The following is a 21,758-nucleotide window of genomic DNA, read 5'->3' as shown; positions in this document are numbered from 1 at the left end:
ACAGCCCTTAACACCACATACCGTCTTGTTAACATGGAGGCCATCTCTGATGGGCAACGAAGACTGCAACCCTGAAACTGCAGCATCAGACTCCACGAAGAGCAGCGCGGGAGGATCTTGCCCACAACCATCATCCTGGCAGCAGTCCACATCAACACCTCAATGAGTCAAGAATGTGCACAATATATCAGGCAGAATGAGGACTCTGTGAGGAGACACAGCCCATTCAAGTCTTGCGCTTTAAAAATACTTGTTAAGTTAAACTAGCTGTTAAGTCTGCCAATCAGCCCCCCCCCCCGACCACAACAAATAATGTAACAAGTACAATTAGAAAAGAATCCAATTCGATGAAACCATTACCTGTAAATAAAACTAAAATGCCATACTAAGTGCAAAATCCACTTTACAAGGCACGGTGCCAGAAAGGCATCCATAAAGTCTAAAAGCCCAGATGTTTTGCCTTTAACTCTCCAACTACCTTCCGAGTTGGAGCAATACATATAATTGTTTTTTTTTTGTATACCGTTTATAAAAACCCTTTGCAAAAATATATTTCCATCATGGCCAATTATAATTCCTTCCTATGACATCTACAATATTTACACAAACATTTTGATAAAGTCTTCCTTTCTGTAACAAAGAAAGGTTCTCAGTTTGACAGCAATCAACGATATTCACACGAAGACATTTTCAAATTACAAACACTACCGAATACACTTAGCTCAATTGCAATTGTGAGAAGTTTTCTTAGCATAACCATGTACTACAAAAATTTTAAAAATAACCATACGTATACCAACATTAAAACAGATTCCCATATTAACTAATATTGCATTCCCTTTTTAAAAAAGAAAGGGCACTCAACTTAAGGACACAGAATCCCCATGCAGTTGGTTTAGCCAAAAATCATTGTGCGGTATACATTCTAAATTTCCATAATCTTTAAAATAACATACCTGCATATTATGCAGTGCAGGACAGAACAATACTAGATGTAATAAAGTTTCCACCTCTGATGGTATTTAACAATGCCTGCAACCATCCTTTGTTTCATTTAAAGGATTGTGAATGCAATTGATTTGATTAGTTTGCATCACATTCAGACTAAACCTCATTATACTATTCCTTACATCTTATTCTGATATTTTAGAAGGTAATTCTCCATCTCTCCCAAGCCCTTTTGGGGTGAAACCACATGGGCATAACGTTGAAAGCCATCTCGCAGACCTCTTGTAGGTCCTTTGCAAAGCCAACTTTGTCTGTGCCTCCGAACAAGTTATACAGACTCCCCTCTGGACTAGTGTAACATTTTCTTAACAAAGCCAGTTTCCATAGAACGATACTAGCAATACACTGAAGGTAGCTTGTAACAGATGATCTGAAGAGGGATGAATTTCGGCAAATTGTATAAGACCACCCTCCAGATCACTGGGAATTAATTGAGACCCTAAAATATGGCGGGCAACAATTTCAGTCTATAGTATTGACAGCATGGAGATAAATGTTCCAAACTTTCGATCCACTTGACGCAATTGTCTTATCATCCCAGCCACTTTTGATTTCAAATCATTTCTATAAAATATTTTGTGTTTCGCTATGACTGCATATCCTAAATATAGCAAATTATCAATTAAATTAATGTACTCAGCAAAGGCATTTATCATCAATCTTTGCAAAACAATAGGTGTTAAGTCCACCAAAATAAAGTCATCGGCGTATGCCGCCCACTTGACTTTCAGGGTTCAGGGATCCGGGGGGGGTGTGTAATGATTTGTGATCAAGGCCGTGCCCACATCTGCTACATGCAGATTATACAAAGTAGGGCCCAAATACACCCCTAACGTAAGCCATTTAATGAACTGAATACCAGAGACAAAAAGCCTTCCGAGTTAAGTCGAACTCTCATTTTTGAGTCCCTGTGTAAGCGGATCAAGATACGAATATGCCACTTGGTATACCAAAAATCTCTACTTTTTTCCCACAGGATCTTTCTGTTAACGGTATCGAACGCCATACTGAAATCCATTGATGCAAGATACACAGGGGACATCGACCATACAAGACTCTGTAGAGAAGTAAGCAGTAAACCTCCACAGTTAGTACCAATATTCCTCCTGAACCCAATTTGTCTGTAATCCATTATTTGATTTGCAGCACACCATTCCTCTATGTAATTAAACACTACTGCAGCAAAGATTTTCTAGTCCATTATGGCCATCACCTTACCGACAGAAATCATAGTATAGCATCTCGTTAGATGCAAATATTGTGACTAACAATAGAATTGTTGTGGGGGGAGTGACAAACTTTTGGACTGGAAAGGCGCTGGTTGGGTTTGATAGTCCAGTATTTGTTTGTAGGTAGTTTGCACAAGAAAATAGATGGTCCAGGTTGTTGGTGTGTTAAACATGAGATTTATAGGTTTATTCCTTGTTATAATCAGCACCAATGAAAGACATCATTGGATGTAAATGTAATATTCATAACATGATGATATGTTACACAGCCGACGCGCGTTTCAACCTAAGTCTTTTTCAAGGCCAATTGGGTTTGGTGGTTGAGTTTTCAGGTGGAATGGGCTGGTCCTCCCAAGTGTGGGTGCCAGAGGGCTGAATAGCCGTACTTGGCCGGGTTCGGCAATGCTGTTGTGTGGAGTCGTGGATCGGCTATAGAATTGTATGATACAAATGCAAAGTAATTAAAGTCTGTTTAGTTATTGTTGGGATCCGCAATCCTCAAATGGGACAACTGGTCTGCGGAGACATTATTTGATCACGTACTAATCCCCACCCCTTAAAAAGCAAAATATGTAAACAGAGTTGGTTTACTTTTTACTGTGTAACATTGAGTTCAGCAGTCTGTGATAGTGTATTTTTAAAAAATAGTTTTTTGAATAAAATGTGTTCTACATTTGAATGGTATGGAGTCAGTCCTAATGACCCGTTTACACAAAAGAAAATTGTTGAAGTACTCCGGTTCTGGTTGGTGCACAAATCCTAAGAAGCTGAATCAAGAGTGGGGTAATTGCCTTCATAGCCTCTTGTTTTCACATTTATCTTTCCCTCCGAAAGACAATCCTCCCCCACCCCTCCGAGAACAAAAAAATAAGGGATACCCACTTATATATACACTCACAAAGTTTTCCTACAGCCGTAAGCTCCAACGAATAACCCACTCACCCCTCGCTCCCCAGCCAACAGTACTTCTGGGGCGTATGCTTGTGTGCTTTTAAGAGGTGCCGGCAGTCTGGGGGGCAGAGCCAACTGGGGAAATGGAAACAGAAAGGAACTTTATGTCAATATACCCAGGTATTCAGCATTCACTATGTTTCCAGCAATGTAAGTTCATAACGTTAGGTTTTCACAATTTAAATATGAATGGGTCCTTGAATGTTAAAGGCAAAACGGCTGAACACAGCTGTTGATAAGAACTCTCTCCAGCATGAGGCCACGACAGCAAACAGCACTCTCTCGGTGCGCGCATTACTTTAATCTAATAACACCCAGTAAAACGTAAAACTAAGCAAACCAGGACATACCACAAATTAATATTATTGGATTGGGAATCACGATGTGCTGCCAGTTGCATAGTTCCTCAACATTTTGATGGACTGCATATTCATCAATCCCGGTCCTTCATCACAGCATTACATTTATCACTAAATGTGGTGCAAATCCTTTCCAAGGGGACAAATTCTATTCATTACCTCTGTATCCCAAATCACCACATTCTTTACTCAACGAGTACCATAGCAATGTGCACAAGAATACGGAAAATTAAGCAAAGAAGAACACTCCGAAAAACATCAAAAGAAAGAGTTCAGAGACCCAAAAAGGATTAGCCTAAGGAAGCTAAAACAACACCATTCCCAAAATATAGCTTCTGAATAATACAGACTTTTTAAAACGAAGAAAAGACAGTTCAGGAGGCTACCATACCGCTCTCCGTAAGAGGATAGTTGATCCATCAAACCCAAGAGGCAGCAAAGTTAAGCAAATACCCATTGTAGGTGGAGAGACACACAAGTGAAAAGCATCAAAGCAGAAACCCTATTTAATTCGCTCACATGCTTATAAAACACCACCAGGAAGCTGGGAAAAAAACAGCAGAAAAGTTCCATACTTCAGATGAGTTCATCTTATGGAGGCAGGATCAGAGAACCGAGTAACCAGAAGCCCAAAATTATGTAAACAGGCGAAAAACTGCAGGGAAAACAAATAGTTCACAAGCAACTGCCACATATGACTCAAAACAGCCTAAATATTTGAATGATTAATCTAAGATTCTTAAGCACGAGTTTGAGCGCTAGACAACCACTAATTGGCCTGTTAACATTACACATTCGGTGTTGAAAAAAAAAATATCAAACTCAGGTTCGCAGTCTTGAAGAGAAAAGAAAATCCTTTAGTGCCTTATGAAACAGAATAACCAAATCTAAAAAACCTGCATGCCAAGTAATCCAACAACAGAAACAGGCTCTTTCGAGGGTCAAAAATAAAGACCCTACAATGTTCCTTGCCTCAAGGCAGATATACAGGTAAGGGGCGCATTTACATCAACAAAAAAAAACCTTACGGGAATTTGTTCCGATTTGAAAAAATGTTATCCTCGGTTGCTGAAAGACAACAAACACAGCCCCCTAGTGATAGGATGGAAAAGAGAAAAACTTCCAAACCTCTCCAATGGAAAAGCTATTGTGAAGCCAATGTTCCTGCGTTTACGGATGAACATGCCATGATGCAAGCCATAGAACACACAGAACCATATTCTGATTAACAGACTTGGAGAATTCAGAAAGGAGTTATAATAATTCTTTAGGCATTGTTTTGTAATCTCACGCAACCTAAAAAGAGGCTTAAAAAGAACAAATCCAGGCTATGTGAAAGGCCCATTCTAGCAAAAATAAAAATACTCAGCTGCCATCTCAGCAGAATGTGACATGGTCAGGGTTCTAGCCCTGTCAAGAGGGGACTCAAGAGGGGTCGTGGAGGACTAGCAGGTGTGGAGTCATGCATGTACATTTGTGCCCCTGTGTCTGTCCCAATACGCATTAACTTCTGTCCTGGCCAGGGATCTCTTTCTATTCTTTCAGTATCTAAGAAACCACAACGACCAACTTACTCCAGGATCTTCAGTGCCCTTGGATGGCTAGTGGTTACCAGGAAGCGGCACTGTTAAGAGAAAAACTGCAAGTACCAAAATGCACCAAGCAGGCAAGACCAAGCCGGGAAAAGAGAAATTACCCAAATGGGAATGGACTACACTTCCCCCGTTAGATACCATGATGAATAGGGGACTAAACACATACCCAACACTGGCTATAAGGAAGCAATGTGGCCGCATCGAAAGAGCTGGAAACAGCAGGAAGCTCCCCAGCACTAGGAGAAAACAAGGAACCTCCACAAAACATTTGTAGGACAAGTCTTACTTGATCCAGAAGGGTAATAGAATTACACAAGTGAGCCTTTGGCAAAGATGGAGGCTGAAAAGTAGGCACGGATAGAGGTCCTTATGAAGATTTCCACTAAAAGTCCCAGCTCACAATAAGGTAGGTCAGAGAGAACCCAGGGAATAAACTGTCTTGAGTAGCCAACGGAAGCAACAGGAGGAAGAGAAGTGCTATAAAGAGCAGCAGAGTCACTTGACAGATGTAGAGAGGTCTGAGAGCAGGTGAAGGAGGACCAAAACACCAGGAATGAGTAGCAGCCTAAGGACTTGGAGGCGGCTTTGGAATGCTTACAGAACAATAAGGTATTTAGGATGAGAATGCATACAAATTGGAGTGTAAATGGTGGGTTGGTAGTCGTAGAATAAACCGAGAGGCAGGTGGTTGAAGGAGCACAGAGAAAGGATTGTGTTGCAAGGAGTGATATTTGGCCAAGTCAGTCCTTTCCCCCGCTGGTCAGCGCGAAGGCCCGATCACATCCTTCTATGACACTGGTCACACCTCTACTGGTGAAATGCATGGATTTTGAGGGCCAGAATGCAATGCTGTCATACTCTGTGGAATCACTCACGACCCGTCACCCACTGCACTGTATTCATAATGGGGACAGCCCAGGGTGCATTTTCCTTTCAAGATGTAGGGACTCGCTTCTTAGTGGAGTACCTACGCAGCGTTTTGAAGTGGCAGACCATTCCCTATCAGCCCGGTCTGTTTTCGACAGACCCCACAAGCTCTCCCAGCACTGCCTCCAGGTGAAGGGATGGTCCTTATTCCATATCTGGCTTGCCGGGCCGCTGACATCACTCAGCAGTCTCGGGCTGCAGGGTGAAGCTGCTCAGGCACCCTCCCGAGCACGCCAGCTGGATGGGTGCTCTACGTTCTCTGGGGTCACCACCCAACAGCCCCAAACTCAACTTAGCTTACAGTTTCCCCTGGTGCCACAGCAACACGGCCAAGCCTCTGCATTCACTCAGGCAGCGCATACGACAAGGCGACATAGTTGATTCTTCCCCGCATGTGCTTCTCCTTGCCACCATATTGATGGTCCCCCTGGCGAGCCCTTCAGCCTCCTTTCCGACCCGCTTAACCGCCTCCCTTCGCCGTTGCTGGTTTATCCCATGTGCGTCCCCGCTGGAAGGTGGGTGGGAGGGAATATTAGTCCATTGTCTTCAATTAATATTACAAATGTCTCCTGCTACAGTCTACTGCCAGGGGCGAGGTAAATGATACAAGTAAAACACCAACACATATTCTTCAACCTCAGCTGGCATGCATGAGTTTTGATTTTTATCTTATATGTGTTAATATATTATGAATCCCCAACCTAGGCAGGCCCTGATGAGCCAAGAGTTACAAATACATCATATGGAGTTGGCCAGTTTGGTAGGTGAACGGAGGGAACGGCAGCCCACACATTTTTCAAGATATTTGCCATCGCCATGCAGCAGTGCAAGCAACCTCTATCCTTGGGGTTTATGCAGAAGATTGTGGGGCATTTCAGAGCTAGCCCCATTATTCTCACGAAATAGTGAGCTAGCATCAGCGAGCAATGAGAAGGAGTGCGTGCGTGTGTTCTCCTGGAACCTTTATATCTCCCAACTCCATTCATGCCCTTCTTCCCACTATGGGATCCCTGGATGGGTTCAGTCCATCACCAGCCCTTCAACTCCAGGCTGGAAGGTTTTGTGAATGCAGACTCTTCTCATCTATGGACTGTGTCAGCTCCCCTTATAGCGATTTTACAGTGGGACACTTCCCGACTTGGTGACTGAAATACTCCCTGCCTATACCCTAGGGATCAATTATGGTCTTGAAGGAACCAAGGGACATTCCACACAGAGCAAGACTGCACTTTGAGCATTGTTGTGAGGGTTTCCCCTCCATCTGGACGATACGAGTTGCCACTCAGGCAGTATACTTTACTTCTGTCAACCCCTATTGAGTTTAGGTTGATAACGGCTCAGACCACCCTCATTTGGTGAGAGGATCTGGAGTCATCTCCACTAATTTGTTAGAATGTTATGCAATTAACTATTATTATTCCCATAAAGGGGGATATGTTAGGTGTGCCAAGCTATCGACCCATTACACTCTGAGATGCGGATAGCAAGTTTTTTGTGGCAGCCATCCTAGGAAAACTGGAAGAGTGGGCAAAAGAAAAGGGTCTCAGTAAATTCCAAATTGGAATCAGCAGAAACATAGGTTCGGCTTGTAACTGCTTCCTTGGGTCCTGTATCCATGGAGTAGCGATACAGCCCCAATTTATACTGCATCTTTAGACCTTTTCGATGGCCTTTGCTTTAGTAGACGTACCTTGTTACGAACTAAGCTACATGATTGAAGCCTGCCAAGAGGGCTTCTGCACATTTCGATCTACAAACATACGGATACTTCCATAAAAGTTAGACTTATGCAGAAGGGACAATGTCTAGAGAAATGACTACCTGTTCTGTTCTAAGTCAGGGGTGCATCCTAGCTCCTTGAGACACATTGTGTATAGGCGCATTATAAATACCCGTGTATAGGTACATTATAAATACCCAATAAATAAAACTGTAGATGATGCGCCCTTCGTGAGCCCTAAAGTGGGAGAAATGCATGTAACGTGGATAGCCTAAGCCGATGATTTTATTGTTTTAGATAGGACTCCAGCACCTACTGCGAGCTGTTGAAGGTTATATGAAAATATGCCAATTGAAAATTAACCCCTCAAATTCCAAAATAATTACATTCTGTAACAAGGATAAAAAATGTACATCTGCTTGGCACATTGATGGAGAACGACTGGAGATACTACATCAATATTATACTTAAGTATCCCTCTACCTGCCTACCCAAGCAAAACATTCCTTAGTGGCTCAAGAAGAAAGCACTCACTTTGGTCAGGCAGATGAAGGCGATTGAGCAAACATTTGGTCAATTCTCACTTCTACCAGTGTTAAAAAGTTATAGGTGAAAAGTGATTCCTAAACTGGTCTATAGCTTTGAAGTCCTTCCAACTTGGCTATCAGAGGAGGTAGTATCTTATTGAATTGGAGTAAAGTGTTACACTTCCTACCCCAATGTATTCCGATGGAGGGCATACTTTATGACCTTGGTATGTTATCACTACAAAGCAAGATACAGTGGAACCGCCTTTCATTGTATTGGAAAATCCTATGCTCCTCCTCTGAAACTTTATATATTCTGCTAGGAAACAAATTGAGATCGTTAGGGGGATTACCATTAAAAGATTTTGCAGAATACTGCATGGGAAAAATGCAGGAACTCTATGTAAAAGTGAATTTGCTAATGCAAAATTCAGTACGTGTAAAAGTTAGAATTATGCAGAACGACTGGATACTGACTTGGAATTTAATTGGAGAACACCCACTATGCTCGAGATCATGATTGGCACAAAAAGGTATGGGGAAGAAGGGGTGTATGTGCGGAAATGTCCTGATCATAATGCCTGTAATATGAACATGAGATTACGCATTAACTTAATTAATACCAACAAAATTGCTTGCGTACGAAGCAATCTACCTAAAAGCATGGCATTTTGAACATTCTGCAAAAACACTACCATTACAGAGGATCTAAAACATATTTTAATCTCTTGCGCGGGTCCGATTGTGCAACTTATTTATTTAGCAAATGTGTCCATTATCAGGCTGCTGTGGATGGAGGACATCTCTGCTCATACATTTAGAGGGTAGATCTGTGCCCATGTTAGCAAGCATACAATTCTTAATAATGCGTAGTCTCTCTTGAATTGTCTTTATCAATTACTGCTCAGTAACTGGTTTAAGGTATAATCATTTTAAGTATGATATGTAATGAATCTTAAACAGTTTTTTAGATCTGAAAGTTTACATGAATTTGTAATGTTTTATAATTCCTTTTTTCTATGTATTGATACTCATCCTGTTTGTATGACATTGTAAAGGTTTAATTGAAACCAAAACTATTAATAAAACTAGCTAAATTAACTGTTATTTCTCTTCGTCCATGTTGTACAGCATCACTAGGCGTATGGCCCTAACCCCCAATATCCTTAGTCCTACGCTTCTCCGTAACAGTACTTACATCCTACGCTCATAACATGGTTCTTAGTCAAGAAAGAGGATTGTTGGTAATATCCCAGCCTTATACAATAGCTCCCCTTAAACAAAATAAATGTATACACACACACATTGTAAAAAAATAAAAAGTTCCTGTCAGGTCACCTCAAAAGCAAGTACTGTGACGAGGAAGAGTAAGACTAACCATAATGAGGTATGCATACACGAGGTTTCACATGGCATACAACATGCCGTGTCAGCAGGAGGCAAGAAAGGCCGTATGAGCTTTGCTTGACTCACTAACAAGTAACAACCACTGGTAGAAGTACAACTTGCAGAAGTAACGAATAAGCAGTTCAGAACAGGACCAAGCGAGACCAATACTGTTCTCCCAGAGACACCTGTGCCAATTAGTCGGTTAATGCTAGAAGAGGCAGGCCAATTATTTTCTTTCAGAAGGAAATGGAGATGGTAAGAGAGTCTTCCCAATGGGAGAAAGAAGAACTGGAAAAAGTGAGTTACATGACCCAGCCCATGAAACTAGACTACAAGACGTTGGCCGCCCTACCCAATACCAGCCTTCAAAAAGTCAATCGGGTAAATTACATAACAGTCCTTTTGCGCTTTCATGGCACGCGTCTTCTATAACTCAACGAATACTGAGCCGGCCTTCATAATGCTGCAGTCAGTAGAGCTGCTTTACCTGCTCAGGCTGTGTGTGGCTTTACTTTTTCTTTACATTTGTAACGCGCTCCAGGTACCCGCAGGCTTAAGGGCGCACACGCACACGCACACGCACACACGCGCGCACACACACACACACACACACACAAGTTGGGATGGGTCTGTTTGACCTGAAGTATGCAACGAGAATCTGTAGGTTGCTCCAAAAGCCTTTCAGCAGTCAGTCCTGGGCACTTTGCATCTCACCAGGTGTATCCTCCAGCCTTCTTCTGGAAACTGAACTGTTGTGACTGGTATCAATGGATTTCCATGTGAATGTTGGTTCTGGGCAACAATTTTACTGTTGCTGCCCCTCAAGTTCTGGGTATCAGGTGAAATGGGTCTCTAGAAGTTCCTGTTAAATTTGAATCTGCATTTTTTTCCCGCCTGTTCAGTCCCTGCTTCTCTAGCAGTGTCTTGACCTGCGCATGGAACCTCATGGGCTTGTACTGCCTGCCAATGACATGATGTTGATTTGGAGGTTGTGGAGTCAGTCTCTGCTCATGCAGGATTGCAGGAGGCACTCGCTCTAACATTGGTATGCCTGGAAATGTGCCTAGGACACAGGCTTATTCGCCAGTCTGCCTCTTCAAACGGTTCCAGTAGCCGGAATTATGGATCCGTTTGAAGAGGCAGACTGGTTGCTCATCGGCTGCTGCCTTTTTAGCGCTGGAATTTGAAAGCAAGTGCTAACCATGGAAACCTTTAATTAGATGATTTGAGGTAGCTGTAAAATATTTGTGGTTGTTTGTGCCTTATTGTGCTGGCTAGACAGAGTATTGGGGATCAAAGCCTGCATACAGAGAGCTGTACATTTTCAACTTTTTCAATTTTTCAGCTGTGTCTTGTCCAAAGGGCGATTTAAGCTGTAGTGCTGGGCTGATGCTTTTTAGAAGAGCATAAGCAACATTGGAAGCTTGTTTATAAGAAATCCTTTTTTGAAACAAGGAAAGGTGACAGAATGACCAACAAATTGTTTTGATGTTTTAGCAAGGCGATGAAGCCTGTGATGAAAGTTGAGACACATGAACAAGTTGCAAATGTCCCTTTTTGGGTGTTCTTGGGCGGTGGTGGATACATGATACATGTTAGTGTTTCAGCACACTTAAAGGGATTTAGTGTACATTTTATTTGGTGTGGCAAACTACTAGAAGGGTTGTTTGGTGTGTAGCAGTACATAATCTTGTGTTGGTGTTAAACCCTATCTGGGGAACTCGACAGAACCAGATTAAAGAAATTGCCATGTACATTGATGTTCAAAAAGAGTTTCGAAATCTATTCTTAATGTTCAATGGAGAATACAAGAATTTTAATTACTGTTAACCAGTTATGAAATGTTTGCAATCAACCTTTTATTGTACTACTTCAGCAGATATATATAGTTTAACATGACTATGTAAGTCAGACGATTTATACAAAACCTTCAATGCATACAAAAGCTAGTAAAAAAAGGCAGCCCGCAGGAGATGGAGAGAAGTACTTTGAGGGGTCAGAAATGGGAGACAGACAAGTAGATAGTTTTCTCCATGTTAGGCAAGATTGTATGCAGTACCCTTTGGGTGCACTTCAACAACCCTGACCTCCTGGCAATAGGAAACCAACCTTTTGTTCTAAGTATGTATTACACTGGTTGCTAGCGTGTTGAGCAGCCAGGCTTATCTCAAGAGGGGTCAATGTGAGCTGTAGGAGTCGCACATTCACAGTGACAAGTATTCAAATAATCTCTTACACACAAGGTTTCTTGATTAAACAATTATTCATGTAACAGTCAACTAACCCTTCTTCAGAAGGGACAATATAATAGTAACACACAAATACACTCCAAAATACACACTCTAAATATTTCTAAATCAGTAAGTACCCTTTTGGGATGTACACAGACACTTCCTACACCCTCGGGTCACTTTAGTAACTAGTACCCTGTGGACATTAATATAAGACTGTTGGCATTTGGAATCAGACAACAAAACAAAGAAGCGACAAAGCATACCCAGCAAAACAACTCAACCGCCACTCAGACTGAGGATACACCTAAAGTAGCCAGGAAAGAGTCGGTTAGAGAGGAAGGAAACCAGCTGGGTGAAACCAAAATGACAAAAGAGAGCGAGATCGCCCCTCGGAATGTCTGAGAAGAACATAAGAAAGGCCCCCAAACAAAAGTAAGAAATCAACAAGGGGGGAAAATCACAGGGTGCAACAACGAAACAATCTACAAACGGGTGTGTTGTCTTGACCCTGGAAAAAGACGTGCCGAGTATGACGCCCGTCGAGGGTGTAGGAGTAAGAGAGCCTCAAACCAAGGCTCAAAGAGCGAAATCCCAAAACGAGAACCCGGAGCAAAGACAACCCAAACCACAAATATTGGAACAAACAATATACCCGCTTTTGGCAAATGAAAAAACTAATGTAAAAAAAGTTGGACACAGAGTGGTTACGTTAGAAACAAAGTTAGTCCATACGGAGATGACAAAGGAGCCATCAAACTCCCAGAACAAAATAATGCAGTCAAATGAACAAGTGAAAAAGCGAACAGTGTTCTTTCGAGAAGTAGACCCCCCAACTGTAGAAAAATTAGACCAAGATTCGCCCTTAAACAGACAACAAAAGGAGATTGAAGACCGGGAAGAGAGCATCGATATTACGGATCTGTCGGTTTACTCCGTTGAGAGTGGGGACCACAAATCCAGTTTAGAGATGAAACAACTGGAATGTGCGACAAAAGAACAAGGAGCTAAAACTAATGAAAACGCAGAAAAAGACCAAAAAGCCCATTTCTCACCTTAAAAGAAAGGTGCGACAAAGTTGCTGGGGCACCCACGGTTAGCAAAAGGGACAAAACGCCATCAATAGGAATAGAAAAAAGATGGACTGACTCCAGAGAGAAAGAACCTGACCCATGGGATAGGAAACACAGGAGCAGTTCATCAAGTACACAAAGACCTATGAAAACCCAGTCCTGGGAGGAAGTCAAATCTGTTAATAAGCAAAAGAAAGAATACATTAAAAAAAAAAACTCAAGAGACTCAAGCCACGTGAGAAACCCAAGAAATAAAAGAAATAACATTTCAGAAAATGAGAAAGATGCTTACATCCCATACAGCAAAAAAATTGGAAGTGAAATGTCTTTCAAACTTGAACGTGTGGGGAACATGCAAGATAAATTGATAATGAATAGGAAGAACACAATGGCCCTAATGAAATGTATACCAAACCTGAGGCAGATTAATTCTGGTGACATCAGATTTGTGGAATTCAGCACCTCGGGGAAAAGAGACTGTCTATCTACACATCCCCTCTCCATTAATTAGAGCAATGATAACAGGGGAACTGGAAAGTTTCCAAATGCTGGGATACGACTTGTGTGAGTGCCATTTAAGAAGCCAAAAACTGCAGCATGGAAACAATAAACTGGAAACACAAGATAACACACAGTCAAAACAATAGAAGATGCGGGCCCGTTCAAAAGGACCCCTATCTAGATCAATCGAAAGGTCGATACAAAAAGAGGTAGAGTCCACAAACTCAACGCAGCTCGATACTCGGGAGAGATCGACCCAAAGAGGAAATCCTACAATAGTTGAAACAGTGAAAACTCCATATTTGGACCCTCTGAATAATGGAAGACACCCCAAGGGTCCTCTTCGGAGCCTGACAATAACATTTGCACAAGAAGACTTACCCAGGGAAAATGGACAAACAACCACGAACAACCCTAACGATGAAGAACAAGGTGCTCTCTCCAGATGGTCGTGGATTTCGAAAGCATTAACTAAGAAGAGCTAGCCATTCAGAGAAGTAAGGGAGTGCACGGATCAAGTGCATGGAGGAGGGTCGGAAGAAGGGAAAGATACCATCGTAATGCGAAGTTGGAATACTAGAGGTTTCAGTCACCTCTTGGCAATAAGCGACGTCAATCTTGGGGACTTTGACATCTTATGTCCCCAAGAGACATGGCCAACTAACAAACCCCTTTTGGAGGGATATGAAACCTTCCTATCCCCAGCAACGCGTTCTGGAAAAGGCCGTCCATCGTCAGGCTTACTGACAGCCATCAGATCTGGAGTAGGAATCCAACATATAAAAACAGAATTGTCAAACTCCCATTTCCAAGTATCCGTTCTAAAATGGACAAAAACATCGACGGATACCAACAACCAAAAAATTGCAAAGGACGAGACAGTGGTTTTGATAAACACCTACTGGAACCCTGCAGCAATTAAGAACGAAGACTTCTTGAAATTAGTAGACAGCATATTAGAAAAAACACACTTAGAATGGGCGCACAAATGTATTCTTTGTGGGGACCTTAACGCGGTCTGCCCTAAAAGTAACATTGCCAATGGTACGATGAAAAAAGTCCCACTAAATATGGTCCGAGGCCACCTATGGAAGGAGGCGATGTCAGCATGGGATCTTCACAGTTTAGAAACATCGATGCTCATCAATGGCCTACTAATCCCGACATGGGAAAGAAACAACCAGAGTGCAAATTTAGATCACATATTTGTCTCAAATGGAATGCTGAGGATTATGGTTGATTTCGAGGTGGTGAAAACATCTAATAGTGACCATAACTTATTAAAAGTAAAATGGACCAACACGAGGAGTCCCAGGCCAACAATGGTTGCCGAGATTGAGGAGTGTAAAGGAGGTACAAGGTTAAGACTGTCGGCAAACGCAGTGGAAGAACTAATGGGCAGTTATACTACCATATGCAAATTAAAGCGGCAAAGGGGGTCGAAAAACGAAAAAGATAACATCGATTACCTTCCACTATTAAAAGTTTTACGAAAAGAAAAAAAAAGTGTGGCCAAACCGCGAGATAAAAACCCACATACACGAATTTAATAAATGCTTTGTGGAAGAGAGGAAAAAAACTAAGAAAACTTAAACGCCTTGCAAGTAAAACACATACTCCTGAGATGGCGAATCAAGTAAAAGTCGCGGAAAGGACATACAAAAGCTGGCTACGGCATCAAAGAGCAGTAATTACCCAGGCAGATGCAGCCGCAATGCTGAAGACGGTGTGTAGCAGGAAATCAAGAGACTTTTGGACCTTGATAAGAACAACGTCAGGGATCCAAACAAATCCAATAAACAATTTTGTTGGAGAAGATGCTTGGATGAAGCACTTTAGAAACTTATTCCAGAAAGTCAGGTGGCATAATCCAACAATTCCAGCAACCTCTAATACCTCTTGGGTGCCAACGTGGGAGCAGGACGATATCAAGAGAAAATGGGTTTGTTTGAACAATTCAAGGGCCCCCGGGCCAGACGGCATCACAAACGCCGACCTAAAAGAACATCAAGAAGAATGGGCGGTTATAAAGAACTGCACACTACACAGATCCATACCCACCTCATGGACAACTGCAACTATTGTACCAATCTAGAAACATGGACCAAGAGAGGAACCCAAGAACTATTGCCCAATAGCACTCCTCGACGTTGTCAGGAAAATTTTCGGCTCATTACTTTTGGAAAACTTTCAAAAATGGGCAAGAACCTCTGGCAATGAAGACCCTCTCCAATCTGGGTTTGTGAAGGACGCAGGGACGGCTCCAAACATCTTGCTGCTAAGCATCTTAAAAAGTAAGATCCATGAAGAAAGTCCAAAAATCCATCTGCCATTTGTTGACCTGGTCCAGGCCTTCGACCAGGTCAACCGGGAAATCTTACGGGAAAAAACTAAGAGCAAAAAGCTGCCCGGAAGGCATTTTGGAACCCATTAGAGCTCTTCACCAAAACACTTCTATTAGGGTACGCTTAAACCGAGAAGGGCTCCTTTCAGAACAAATTCCCACGGCCAGAGGAGTAAAGCAAGGGCGTCCCCTCGCCCCGACGCTATTCAACTCATACCTCTGGGATATGAAAGATGGAGAACTAGAGATCCGCTCATTTCCACCGACAGTAGGAAGATCTAAGATCTCTAGACTACTTTACGCGGATGACCTTATCTTACTGGATTACAAGCCGATTGGCCGTCAGCGCCAATTAAACGAGCTGGCAGTCTATATAAAGAAGAACAACGTGGAAATTAATAAAAACCAAAACCAAAGTCATGACCATGGAAAAACACAACACTCGTACCGAAAACTTCAGATGGACCCTGGAAGGGGAGAAGAATGAACAGGTGAAGGAATTTAAGTATCTAGGGGTGATTCTTAGTAACAACAAACAAGAGTGTTCAATGCAAAAACATCTGTTGGAAAAAACAAAGAAGCTGGCAAGTCAGGCCAAAGTGATAGACGGAAGAGTCTGTTAATTCACAACAATCCCGTTGATGCAATTCTACAAGGGAAAAGTGGTTCCTTCCCTAATATATGGCGCAGACGCCATGCTGATGATTCCGCGAAAATTCTGGAAGCGCATTGAAGGGCTCTTCTGGCGAAGTACATTGAACTTACCAGCATCAACGCCTGTCCCAACTATACGCCAAGAACTGGGCCTACAATCTCTAGAGTCGATGGTGGTAAGAAATACAATAATGCTACAGAGAAAGATGAAAATCAGCAAATGCCCAAATGTAGCGACTTTTATCTGCACCGAATTCGAAGATCAAAGAAGTAACCTGCTAACGAACTGGGTGAAAGAAAATCAAAAAACACTGGATGAGATAGATAGTTCTGTGAGGAAGAACTAATACAAAACCCAGACAAAGTTAAACAAAAACTGTGGGAACGAGACAGGAATCAGACGACATCTCTGGAAAACAGGAGCAAACTAATAAAACATCAGCCACCAACAACAAGGAGCATAAATGATATGTTTGGGAAAAACTTCCCAAATAGATGTCTGAGAAACATGTTTATGAATTTCCGAATGAACCTCCCGCCAACTAATGAAATCAGAGCGATAAGAAAAATCTTGTTGGAAAACAGCTGCCGTTTCTGTAAAAAGAAAGATCAAATTGAGTCACTGCGACACCTGTTATTGTCATGTACAAACTTGACAAATCTGAGAAGCAGACACTTGCACACATATTCAAAGAGTCGACTATATGTGGAGAAGAGGACTGGTGGAACAGACTAGTAGAGGGAGATAATACCTCTCATGTGATTGCGGTCTCGCAATTCTTTATGAACTTGAAACTCGAAGATCAAGAATGAGACCTGATTGAGAGCCCTTCCTATTCTTCGTTAGATCGGAAGGGAGACCGATCCCCAGTCTTGTCCCCAATGTCTACAACCAGCCCCGTGCCAAGGAATCCCTCTTTCTTTCTTTCGCTCTCTGTCTCCCCGGTCTTCCCTTTTCCTTAAGTTGGAACGGACATATCAAAGTGGGAAAGGATGGGAAATTTTTTATTTCTTGTAAAAAAAAAAATTTGTAAATTGAATAAAGTAAAATAAAAAATAAAAAAAAGAATCAGAGTTTGTCAAAGAGAAAGGTTATTATGACACAACAAGAGATCTCAAGTATTCTCAAAGCAGGCAAGTACTTTTGTAACCCCCCCATGCAAAGTTAGTTAACCCCTTCCTGGAAGGAAGACAGAACACACTAACAGAGGGAAGAAGAGTCATTCAAGGAGCCAGGCTAGGCCAAGGTCATTTGAGTAAAAGTCTAGGTGAGCTGAAGCACTTCTCAGAGGTAGGTAAAACGTCTTGCACAATGTTTTAGAAGTCTTTGTAGACCAGAAGAATTCAAAGTAGGGTGACATGCTGTTTAGGCTTGTGAAATAAAGAAGCCGTCAGCAACCCTACAGAGCAACCACAACAAGTCTCACCAACGGAGAACAAGTGCAGTTACCCAACAAGAGATAAGTTCTCTTAGTCTGTACAGTACCTTTAGGTTGAAGAAAAGTGCAGCAGATGACTTCTGTTCCTGTGCAGCTTTGCAGATCCTGGTGTTCCTGGGCCTCAGTCGTGGGGACAAGAGGGAGGACGTCTGGGGACTCCTGCACTGCAATGGGACGGTCACTGACCGCAACCGGCAATCTTCAAACAAGTGGCACTTCAGCGTTTGAGCTCCTCGTGTCTACTGCAAACAGCACCACTGCGGTTCCTGGCTGTCGAGATGGACTTTCCTTCCATATGGGGGTCTAGCACTCTGTTGAGGTGGCTCAGGCTTGGTCGGTCCTGCTTCCTGGGAGTCCGGAGGATCTTCCTGGAGCTCTTTGCCAGCTTAAAAGCAATGCACACTATCTGGTGTTCCTCTCCCAGGCTATTCGGTTCCAGGAGCAACTGCAGTGGAATTTCAACCAGCTCAGAGAGGATGTCCAGGTGGCTTACTTTGGAGTTGATTGGTCCCACCAACTCAAGGTGAGAAGTCGTCCTTGGAGTGGCTTCTCTGTCGATACATATTTGGAGTTTCAGCATAGCAGCAGGGCTTCACCGGGCAAACCAATGATCCAGGAGTTGCAGCAGGCGTCCTCTTGAAGTTCTTCTTCGGGTTCCTTCGTCCAGTGGTCGACTCTGAAGCCTTACCTTTTATGCACGTTTCTCCTATTCATTCCAGCCCAGCTGTCAGTCGCCCAATAGGGTGGCTGTCCTTGCCAGACAGCCAGCCGGCCAATCACTTACAAGTGTATTCTTGTCTCCTAGGAGAAAAAGCACAGGGAGTTTCGCCACCTCCCTGGCTTCCTGCCCCCGCCAGGCACCCTGGAGCCAGAGACGGACTTCACTCGTGAATCCTGCCAAAGGCAAAGCAAACAAACAAAGGGTCCAAACCTGGCTTGGCGCGCAGAGTAAATCTCAAGAAGGACCGGAACAATAAGAAATAGAAGACAGGTCAATTTTGACAAAAATGGAACCCTTGGGTGCTTTACTGCTGCTGCAACTGCAGCCCGCGGTAAAAGCACACCACGGTAGTTAAAAGTAAACCACTGCCACCAGCAATTCATCGAGGAAAGGGTGTAATATAAAATTGTTACATGAGAAGCTAGACAAAGGGGATACTAAATAACCTCTCCAGAACCCTATTGTAGGCTAGTGTGTGCTGGGTCTAGAAAGTTAGAAATGCAAGTAAATTCAATTTCGCTTTACTGCTCTTGGAAACAGTAGTTTATCCCAGAGAAGGTATTTAAACCTTTGGGAAATCTGGAACACTTCCCTGTGTTGTCAGACTCCACAACCAAAGGAAACAGAGTTCAAAATCAAAGTTAAAATACAGGAGCGAGTGGGTAAAAAGGGTCTCACTCTGGCCAGGTAAAAAAAAAAATCAAGTCCTCAAAATCCAGCAAAGTTGCTGGGGGACTCTTGGAATTAGCACATTTCTGAGAATTCTCCCAAACACTCCAAAAAAGCCATTTTATTAAATAATAAAAAGGTGAGTTTAACACCTATCTTTCCCTAGCCTAACAAAGATTTCCCTACCTCGGAAAAATGACCTAATGTCCCAAAGTATCAGTCCCTCGCACTAACATACATACAACACAATATAGGAAATGTCTTGGGGAAGCGTTGTGCGCTCCAGTCCCCTTTCTCCTCCCCCCCCTTCCCCAGCCCAATCCCGCCTCCCAACCCTCCCCCTGCACCATGATTGGTGTCCTGGCCACATATGAACCCTCCCAGGGCAGCCCTCTGCCCAGCAGCCCCTGTGGCTAAGGGTAGCTCGAAGATGTGTGCGCAGGGGAAGCCAGCAGTCAACAGACACCAACAAAAACTGTGAGTGTGGCATGGGTGGGGAGTGGAGCAATTACTCTACTCCAGAAAACCCCTACCACTCTTACCTCAGATAAGCATAGACTGCCATAGACTCACACCACATTCACTAAGAAAAATGTGACCACCATACTGAACCTATTCATGACAGGATTGTCGAAGTTGCCTTGCATTACATACAAACATACTTGTCAAGGCCAACAAGCACCGCACTTAGATGAAACTTCAATATTAGCATTCCCACACTCAGAATTGTGAATATTAGCCTGCGTCACATCTAGATAGGACTTTGAATGTTAGCATGCCTACATTTAGATGGAATTGTGAATACTAGCACGTCCACACTTAGATGGAATCGTGAATGTTAGCCCGCGTCCCATCCAGATAGGACTTTGAATATTAGCATGTCCACACTTAGATAGAATTGTGAATATAGGCATGTCCACACTGGACTTTTAATGTTGGCATTCCTGCAACTGGGTGAAACTTGAATGTTGGCATATGCCACACTCGGAAGTTGTGGATATTGGCCTGCGCCGCATCTGGATCGGACTGTGAATGTTGGCATGCCCACACCTAGATGGAATCCTAAGCATTGGCCTGCGCCGCATCCAGATAGAGTTGTGAGGGTCAGCAGGTGCCACACTTGGACAGAACTGTGAATGTTAGCATGCTAAAGGTCAGGTAACCCACTAACCAATATAAGCTCAAACTCTGCATACTTATCTCACTCAAAAAACTCACACAACCATCTCTCGCACAACAAGCCGCACGCAATTCACAACACTGCAACAACACATAAGCCGGAGCAACAGCACACGCGGACTGACACCGATCCAATACCCGCACCAAAGCTCAGCATCTGGTGTATACCGAGTTGAAGCTGCCAACAGAACACCACTCCTCTCACTATCCTACTCCCTCTTCACCTTACTAACCCATCCCAACTGATCATTTACAGATCCGCCAGAGCGCCTGGGGACCAATTCCGTTGGTGACGGTGCTCGGTACAAATACCTTTAACATGTATCTCTGTAATCCATTCAACCCAAGTAACAGGAAGCAATCTTACTGAAGTATAATGCTTTAGCAAGAAACGGAGACACGTGCACCCGAGTGACCTGCACTTAAGGTACTAAACTATATTCTTTCAAGCACGTGCAGTATATTCGTTTAGTCCTAGCAAAACCAGTATTTTACTGCAGACATATGTGCAGGCGTGGAGGGATGGAAACGGGAAACTAGCCTTGGAGTACAAATCAGTTTTTTATGTTGGCCATTTGTGGTTACGGGACGGTGAATCAGCAATAAAGGAAGCGACCTGGGCTATGCCGCCGCCCAGTGCCAGTGCCAACCCCCCACCACCGCCATGAAAACAGCCGTTAGTACCGATGACTAGTGCTGCTCATACCACTACAACTCACACAACCTCAGGTACCTGTGCCCAGATTGGCAGTGACACCCTCGGACGCACTACTCACCCAGCTTCCTCTTCGAGGTCCTCTAATGGTACCGGTCCCCACAAAAAAAACTCCAGGTAACAGGGTCCTAAAGTGTACAGTTACCCAAGAGGCCCAAAGAACTACCGGCACTATAAGGCACTGTCCTCAAAACACCGCGCCTATACAATCCCTTCAGTGTCAGGCGGTGAAATACGCATGCGCCAAGTCCGCCAGACGCTTAGTGATATTACCCTCTGACCTTCTTTCTCCTCCTCCTCTGAATCTTTGGCTCCTCCCTCGAACATACTGGCGCCCCAGCTCTGTTTGTTTTCGTTGCTGAACTTCTAGTTACCTAAACCGTACGCATGCCCTTTGCATTCATGCACATGTGCACGTTTTAAGACACTGTCTACGCCGCCCCTTGGGAAAGTGTAGCTTCAACTCACTGAAATGCCTCGATTACTTTCCATTAATCCTCATTACTCCTAGTCTTCCTCTTCCTCGT

At 43.2% G+C, this 21,758-nt stretch overlaps 1 protein-coding gene across 3 annotated transcripts in view; it reads right to left on the bottom strand.

Moving 5' to 3' along the window:
• Positions 1–21,460, bottom strand: part of IDE (insulin degrading enzyme) — a 2,084,778-nt gene extending 2,063,318 nt beyond the window's left edge. The window contains exons 1-2 of one of the 3 annotated variants that reach the window (XM_069611369.1): positions 21,293–21,450; positions 22–205 (exon numbers count right to left, since the gene is read on the bottom strand). In XM_069611369.1, the coding sequence (XP_069467470.1) occupies positions 22–152 (131 nt within the window). In that variant the 5' untranslated portion in view covers positions 153–205; positions 21,293–21,450. Of the gene's footprint in view, positions 1–21; positions 206–3,179; positions 3,264–21,292 lie in introns of all 3 variants that reach the window. The other 2 variants (XM_069611371.1, XM_069611370.1) reach the window with 2 other exon arrangements.
• Between the last annotated feature and the right edge of the window lie 298 nt (positions 21,461–21,758).

The sequence above is a fragment of the Ambystoma mexicanum genome, chromosome 8 (genome assembly GCF_040938575.1).
Source record: "Ambystoma mexicanum isolate Mex_15411 chromosome 8, UKY_AmexF1_1, whole genome shotgun sequence".
In the NCBI taxonomy this organism is placed as follows: Eukaryota; Metazoa; Chordata; class Amphibia; order Caudata; family Ambystomatidae; genus Ambystoma; species Ambystoma mexicanum.
The sequence above is the reverse complement of the archived record's forward strand: the minus strand, read 5'-3'. Positions and strand labels throughout refer to the sequence as shown.